The sequence below is a fragment of the Xenia sp. Carnegie-2017 genome, unplaced genomic scaffold (assembly GCF_021976095.1).
Source record: "Xenia sp. Carnegie-2017 unplaced genomic scaffold, XeniaSp_v1 HiC_scaffold_6, whole genome shotgun sequence".
Taxonomy (NCBI): domain Eukaryota; kingdom Metazoa; phylum Cnidaria; class Anthozoa; order Malacalcyonacea; family Xeniidae; genus Xenia; species Xenia sp. Carnegie-2017.
In genome coordinates this window covers 5,371,967-5,380,359 of record NW_025813526.1, presented here as the reverse complement: position 1 = coordinate 5,380,359, position 8,393 = coordinate 5,371,967, and the positions used below count along the sequence as shown (strand labels likewise).

General features: G+C 37.3%; 1 protein-coding gene across 1 annotated transcript; it reads right to left on the bottom strand.

Moving 5' to 3' along the window:
* Window positions 1–4,860: 4,860 nt before the first annotated feature.
* Window positions 4,861–6,503, bottom strand: LOC124457522. The gene is given in 3 exon segments (XM_047007754.1): window positions 4,861–5,567; window positions 5,569–5,947; window positions 6,037–6,503. Coding segments are annotated over 2 exon segments (723 nt in total). The 5' UTR covers window positions 5,775–5,947; window positions 6,037–6,503; the 3' UTR covers window positions 4,861–5,050.
* Window positions 6,504–8,393: the final 1,890 nt, after the last annotated feature.

The following is an 8,393-nucleotide window of genomic DNA, read 5'->3' as shown; positions in this document are numbered from 1 at the left end:
AATACGAACTATTGTTGATGGTCATGGCAGTCTTCAGGGTTATAGGTCAGTTTGGCACACTCTACGACTTAATGGCATACCTCGAGTAGCTGTTCAGGAGATTTTGCGTGAAATATGTCCCGAAGGAACTGAACGAAGACGAGCACATCGCTTGAAAAGAAGGGAATACCGAAATCCAGGCCCAAATTATGCTTGGCATTGTGACGGCTATGATAAAATGAAGCCTTTCGGATTTCCAATACATGGTTGCATTGATGGGTGGAGTAGAAAGATACTCTGGCTAAAAGTAACTAGATCCAACAACCACCCAGGTGATATAGCCAGTTTTTATTTAGATGCTGTCGAACATTTTGGTGGATGTCCTGTTGATCTGGTAACAGATTTAGGTACTGAAAATGGAATAATGGCAGCCATTCAATCATTTTTCCGGGATGATGCTGGCAGCCATCGTTATGTCCCGTCTCCTAGAAATCAAAGAATCGAGTCGTGGTGGGGACTATTCAGAAAGTCGTGCTCATCTTGGTGGATAAACTATTTTAAAGATCTAGTGGATCAAAGGATAGTTGATCTCTCATCAGAGTTAGATATGGAGTGTCTTTGGTTTTGCTTTTCGGATGTGATACAAAAGGTTTTAGACGAAGTGAAAGAGCAATGGAACACCCATTATATCAGAAAATCACGTCATGATAATGTAAAAGGCAGACCTGACTCATTGTATTATTTACCTGAGCTATGTGATGGTGGCAATCACTTTTTACTGTCGGTTACTTCTACAGAAATTCATTATGCTCGATCGCACATAGTGGAAAGTGAAAAAGAAAACATATTCCAAGAATATTTCAACTACGTGTTACAATCTTGTGATCTCGACAAGCCAAGAGATTGGAAACAGGCAACTGAGCTTTACAATACTCTTCAGTACTATGCAAAGTAAATATACTTGCCAACATTCAATTTCAACAGACTTCATGTAGCTATAGGCAGGCACGAAGCTAGAACGTTAAGTGGGGAGGGGGGTGAATATTCAAATATTCAACTCTGCCCTGCTGATTTGTTTTGAAATTATAATCACTAACAAAGCAAATCAGCAAAGCAGAGCTAAATATATGAATATTCACCCCCCTCCCCACTTAACGTTCTACTTTAGCCACTGGCCATAAGACAAATTAATCTAATATATTTTGTTTATACAAAAAATGTAGGTAGTATCTTCTGTAGGTAGCAATCACATTTATCTGCTAACATAAAAATTAACAAAGTGTATAGTAAATGTTTCCTCACTAACAAGCATTTAGTAAGTACATAATTTTGAAAGAAGTAAAATTAAAAGTTGCCATTGGGGTGAATCAAACAAAAAAGTAACCATTCCATAATAATCTGATAACACTGATAAGGTGTTACTGATTTAGAATGACAAGTTTCATTTTTTCCCAAAACTCTGACCCTTACAGTAGGCAATCATGAAAACGTGCTTGAAATCTTCACTTGTTTTCATATGCTCAACTGGTAATGTAATGTCTCTGCCACATGATCCTGCGATTGGGAAACAGATTTTATGCATGGTATTACGTGACATACAATCATGATCAAAATGAACTCCGATTCCTAACTTTTCTCCATTAATAGGTACATGTTTTTGTCCGGTGAGCCACCCCAGAACTCCTGATGGTGTTAGATCTGCAGACAGGGAAGTGATCCTTTCCATGTTGTCTTGCATGTTACCAAGACTATCTTCTCCATCATTCCATGTCAGATCTATATAGCCTGTTACATTCTGGTCTTCCATACTCATTAACACATCTTGAAAGAAGTCAATCATTTCCTCTTCAATCACACGCCGCGAGCTTCCTTTTTCTGAATAATATGGCACGAAACATGATACTAAATAGTTAGCATCAGCTGGTTGTCCAGACCGTCCTTTGACAAAAAGCTGCTTGCACAAATCACGCTCAGCCTGCAATAAGGCCGAAAATCCATAGAGATCCAAACCTCTACGAAACTCGTTTAGATAGAGGAGACGTTTGCTGACGATGCTAACCATAACAGTACCAATGATATCATCAACATGCTCTTTATCGATCTTGCCAGTGTACTCGTGCTCCAAAATGACATCTTGCATCAAAGTCGGGTTATCTTTGATGCTTTTTATCAGTGTTTGCTCATGAGACGTTAAATGTTTTTCAGGAATAAGTGCATTCATGTTGAAATTTCCTAGAACAAGCATATCATAAACACAATCCTCTAGGAAACATGGCGGAGGACCTCCTTGGGCGATGCTAGTTGCAACAATTTGCCCACATGAATAAAATGTACCGTTGTGGACACTGAGCATTGAATTTTGGGGGCTTCCATCTGGAAAAACATTCTTTCCAATTTCGTTCATGATATTTGTAAAATATTCCTTTGCCATAGCTCCATTATCAATGCCCTCCTCTCCTGCAAAATGCACCATCACTCGGTTCATAGGACTTTTTTTCTTTGCTACATGTTGCCAAATTGTGAGCTGCCATTTTAAACTACTACCCCTTCCGATAACAAAAAAGAACTGTTCAGACAGATTAGTTTGCTTTTCCAAGGCTTGCACAATTTGTTCAACATTTTGGTAACTCGTACTATCATTTGCAGTTGTTTTTGAGTTTCCACAGAAATTGTCCAAAGTATCTTTGACTGAATGGTATTCTTCATCTGGAAGTGAGGAGCAGCTACTTGTAGCATCTGGAAGTAAGGAGCAGCTACTTGTAGCATCTGGAAGTAAGGAGCAGCTACTTGAAGCATCTGGAAGTAAGGAGCAGCTACTTGGAGCATCTGGAAGTGAGGAGCAGCTACTTGGAGCATCTGGAAGTGAGGAGCAGCTACTTGGAGCATCTGGAACTGAGGAGCAGCTATTTTCTCCAGCTAAAACAACATTTTCTACTATGGTCACATCATCCTCCCATTGGGTGTTAGATAAACTAATGTTATCATTATCAAATTGATACTGTAACTTGATTGCAATGGTTTCATCGTCCTCTACTACAGACTTTAATTGTTTTCTTGCTGGTTGACCAAGTTCATCATCAGTATCAGACTCCTTATCTTCCTCGCTCCTTCTTACATCATCTTTACTGCAGACATATAAAGTAATGCGTTTATAATCTTTCCCACTCTCTTCCTTGTATCGTTTTGCAGAAAAGAACTCCTTCGTGCCAGGCAAAAACAAAGCTTCTTGACCATCTGGATAAACCAGAGTATATTCTTCCTGTTCGATGAAATCATTAGTGTGATAAGCTTTCCACTTTTCAATGCCTTTTGACCGCACCTCAGTGTAAGGTGCTTGATTTGAAATTTTGAGAGCAACTCTTTCCTCGTTTTGCTTTTAATTTTCTTTCTTCTTCATTCCATTGAAGCAGTCCAATGAATATCACAACATCCTCATCTTTGCCTCTTCCTTTGTCGACTTTTTTCTTCCATTCACTCCCTTTCATCTTTTTGTAATCAGAAAATGATTTTACTCTTCCCTTACTATTAGCATCAAAGCAATCGCTCTTGTTTGATGACTTTGCATTTTGTGCCAGACTTGAACTGGTTGAAGGGAGAACATCACTTGATGAAGATAAACAGGATCTTTGATGCAATTCTGTTAAGAGATGTACAATATTATAAAACATAAAAAAACAAGCTAATTGTTTTTATATTCTTATAACTTCAATGTTTATGATTATATTGAGTCATGTTTTATAAACAATTAGCAATGCATAGTCAAAATTAAGAGCTTCTTTCTTTTTTTGGCAATTTTCATAATTATTTTACTTCTTTTTAAAAACATCACTGGTGAAAAAAAGATGTTTTGTAGCTAATTTACTGCATTCATGTCATTGAAAAGCACTGAATATACTTTAAATCAACTAAGTGCTCTGAAATTACTTTGGAATCAATGGAATGCTTTTGTATCTCGTGTATTTTCAGTTAACATTAGTCATTACTAGACTATCAGGCCATTGCGTATCCAATCCACTTATTTCGTCCTGTTATGGAAATATTTCATTAATATTTCAAACAATCATTGCGAAAAAGCCGCCCGCATGGTTCCCAATCTGTCGTTCAAAACTTTCATGCTGACTACGCCACTGTTGACATATTTTTCAATTATATTGTTTGAAAAATTAGATATAACTTACCTATTCCACACTGTGTGCAAAATTTGGCATTGCTTTTGTGCTCTGTGCCACACATACAACAAAATCTCGCACTTTCAAAAGAACTTTCGCCTTCGTTTTCCGCCATATTTTATTTATGTTTATCAGTCCCAGTCTCTTTGAATACTGCTCTTGTGCCGTGAGAAGTTTTGTGCGTGCCGTGAGAAGTTTTGTGTGTGCCGTGAGAAGTTTTGTGTGTACCGTGAGATTTTGTTTGTGCCGTGACACCTGTGGGCCACCGTAGTAGTGAAATAAAAAAAGGCTTTTCAATGAACGATTTGTTTTAAAAATAATGATACTCGCCGGTTTTCAGTCCTCAAATTGACCTACCACTACTAGTTTGGTGTGAGGGAGTTGTGGTAACAGGCTATACATATATTTGCATTTTTATTAATAAACACAAGGATAACATGGTATTTAAAAGACATGGAAATATGGTACATCATTTAATGTTGTTTTCCTGGGGGGAAGGGAAATTCCCATATAAAAGTGATGGGATGCTCATGGGAAATGTTCAGAGAGACTCCTTAAGGGTAACTGTGGGCAGTACTTGCTTTATTTTTATCCCCCAAAAGACATCCATTGTAAAACATGCGTCAAAACTTCTTTTAACTTCTGTTCTCCTAAACATGATAAAAGAATTCTCGCAGTGATCTAATTTGACACCCTATGTACACCCAGGCTGTACCAGATGATAAATATTGTAATCCCTAGGAGGTAAAATCATCCCTTTACTGTTATATTAGAATGCTTCCAGCCCCCACCCCTCTAGCTGTATTTTCTTCTAAGTAAGCCTCAGTCTACAAATTGTTTTATTTCTATTTGAACAACAAAAATTATTAAAAAACTGTCCAATGTAGTCTTCAAGCATAAAACTACTCAAAAACCATATCTTCGCATCCCTCTTTGATGAGAGGAAATTGCAAATTTACAAGTGCTGCACATAACTGAAACAAAATGTCAGCATAGCAGTGCAAATACAAAGGAATGACGCCTAAAATTTTGAAGTCTTTCAGCCTAGCATTGGCTCTTTCGACATGAATCCGTGCTTTAGCTATGGCTTTTGTTTTCTTGACCTCACTCTCTGTGAAAGTTCCATTATTCAGAAAAGGTGGAATATTGACACAGACAGCATGTGGTACAACATCCTGGATGAGGAAACCCTTGTCCGTCAGAATCATATCTCCAGCTGTCAAGTGATTAAGGAGTCCAGACTGTTGCACAATGGCCTTGTCTGAAACAGAACCTGGATACAGCCGACTGACATTGGTAATGACTCCATTTGGTACAACACCAACTATTACCTTAAAGGAATTCATTCCTCTGTATGATAAATAGGTTGCATTTTGCTGACGCATCAATCCCAGAGCAGCAACCTCAATACCTGTGCAGTATAAAAATCCGACAGGATTCAAATTGCCTGAAAGAGGAGGGTGCAGAGATCTTGTTTTTTCCCCGGGATGGAATCGACGTCATTAGGTCAAACAAAATTTCATGCAAAACATGAGTCAATGTTATAACAATGTTAGAAATTGTGGCCACACTACAATGAAACAATTGGGTTAGGTGAAGCTGTGTGTAGTTCTGTCGTACTTTCATTAAAGTGATAAAAATTTGATCCTCAAAATTGATGGATTATACCTTCGAAAACACTAAGATTTAAGGTTTTGGCTACGGAAAATACAAAGCGACCGTTAAAAAGACAACTAGCTGAAGCTTCTATAATTCAGTATTCGATGATTCTCCCTCATGTCCTGATGTCAACTCTTCACCTGAATAGAGTCCGTAAATCACACTTAAAATCACGTAATTCATCAAATTTTCACCTATCAAGGAATTCCTTTTGAATATCAGTTCATACCTTATGAGTCGAATCCATCTCTTGTACTCGTCGTTTTGCTTTGAAGCGCTTGGAAAAGCGAAGAACTTGCAAGTGTTGCCCTCCAACGAATGGCCACATGTAGGAGCAAAACAGTAAACCATTTTGCTCGTTTGACCCGCGTCCTTTACACTTCTTCGACGAAAGTTGATCCCTTGGATGATCCTTTAACCTTTCCTGTTTTTTTTACTGTCTTTTGTGGGATTACACTGGATAATTAAAGCTTTAGACATTCAAAACAAAGGAAGCGTGTCCAAAGCGCTCGCATAAGATATTTTGTTTACAACTGCATTTTTTAGCGCCATGGTAACGTGACGTCACACTTAAGGACTCTATTTGGCACCAGTTGTAGTCTTGTAGAGCAAAAACAACCCTCGTGGAGCCAAAACGGCCCCTCTTGTCTGTTTTAGCTCTCATTGTTAGCCAATATGGCAGCAATTTCAAAAGCCAAAACGACCTCATGGTGCCAAATTGGCCCGTATATTTCTATTTTGGCACCAATTGGAGAGCAAAAACAACCGTCATGGAGCCAAAACGGCTCTTTTGTCTGTTTTAGCCCTCATTGTTAGCCAATACGGCTAGTAATTTCAAAAGCCAAAACGACCTCATGGGGCTAAAATGGCCCATTTCTTTTTACTGTGATCAGATTCAACGCGCTTTGTGTTGTGACAAAAATCGCAAACTTTAATATATAGAATCATACCTAAATTCAAAACAGAATTGTGTAAATTCGAGAGAATACTAATAATATCTCAAACAAAATCCGTTTGCTTTCATCACATTTATTAAACAATTATCTTCAATACCTGTGACAGGTACAATCTGACACTGACTTCAACAAAATCGCAAATATGCGCTTTGTATTAAACCAAGATGCAAAAAATTGTTTTCGCCACTTTAATGTATTTAATAATCAAAGCGGTTTGTGTTATGACAAAAATCACAAGTTTTAATACATAGAATCACGCCTAAATTCAAAACAAAATTGCATAAATTCGAGAGAATACTAATAATATCTCAAACAAAACCCATTTGCTGTAATCACATTTGTTAAAAAATTTTCTTCCATTGCTGTCATTATATTTATTAAACAATTAACTTAAACAAAATTGAAATATAAGATTTGTATTAAAATTAAGTAAAATTCTAACATTTACTAAATAACGTTTTCAGTTTTTTACGTTCTTTTTGTAATTCTTTGATTTGTTTGACATCACCTTTCACATCATAAAAAATTGATGAACTTGAGCTTGATCGTAATTTTTGTTTTTTAATTCAACGCGCATGAACATGCGCAGCGGGACCGTGCTGGGCCCATAACCTGTTAATTTATTGTTAAAGCAGAAGCAGAACGACATATATTTAATAATTTAAAGTTACATAAAGAGCGTTGTTCTAAACCATGCGGTGTCGAGCAGAACAGAAGATCAAGTGTGAAAATGTAAAATTAGCATACAATAAGTAGTGCTTACCAGATCATGTGACTAGCACTATGATCAGATGTATTATACTTAGTTTAATACATATATAATGTATCGTCATTCCTAAACACTCCCACTTGAGGATATCATTATTAAACAAGACTAAAATTAATTGATTTCAGAAACTCCCAATTGTTTTCTGAATTTTATAAATTTTTCTTTGGATAGACTTTTGGTCATGATGTCGGCTAACATTTGATCTGTAGGGCAGTACTTCACAAATCTTCATAAATAACCAATGATTGTTCTGATCTTACATTCACATCTTGTAGGAGCTTCTTCAACCACACAATTGCTTCTGTAGCTAAACTTAGTGCGACGTATTCAGCTTCGGTTGAAGACCTTGAAATTGTGACAAACTCCTTGAAATTGTTTGTTATAATCCCTTCGTTCTTTCCCTTTTCCATGAGTTGACTTGTCATTGTTGAATCTACCTCTTTGAACGGAATAGGCATCCTCATACTTCTTTTCATCACCCATTCTGTCCACGTCATTCAACAACATGCCTTTGACTTTTTCAAACGTTAAGCTATCTTCCCAACAGCATCTAATGCGGTAATCAGAGGTTTGTACTCATCAGGCAGACTTGCCAACAAGGTCATCGCCAATTCCTTGTCATTTACACTTATCCCCATCTCTCGCATTTGATCATGAAGTGAACGCATGTGATTGATATGTTGTAACATATTACTTCCAGACTGGAATTTGCAGGAAAAGTATTGCTGCCTTAACTTGATTTTCAGCAAAATTGACTCTCGTGCAAATTGGGCTTTTAGGGCATCCCACGCCTCTTTCGCTGTTTTCGTTTCCCGGACATGAATTTGTTGTTCAGGCTCGACGGCCAAACAAATGTAAGTC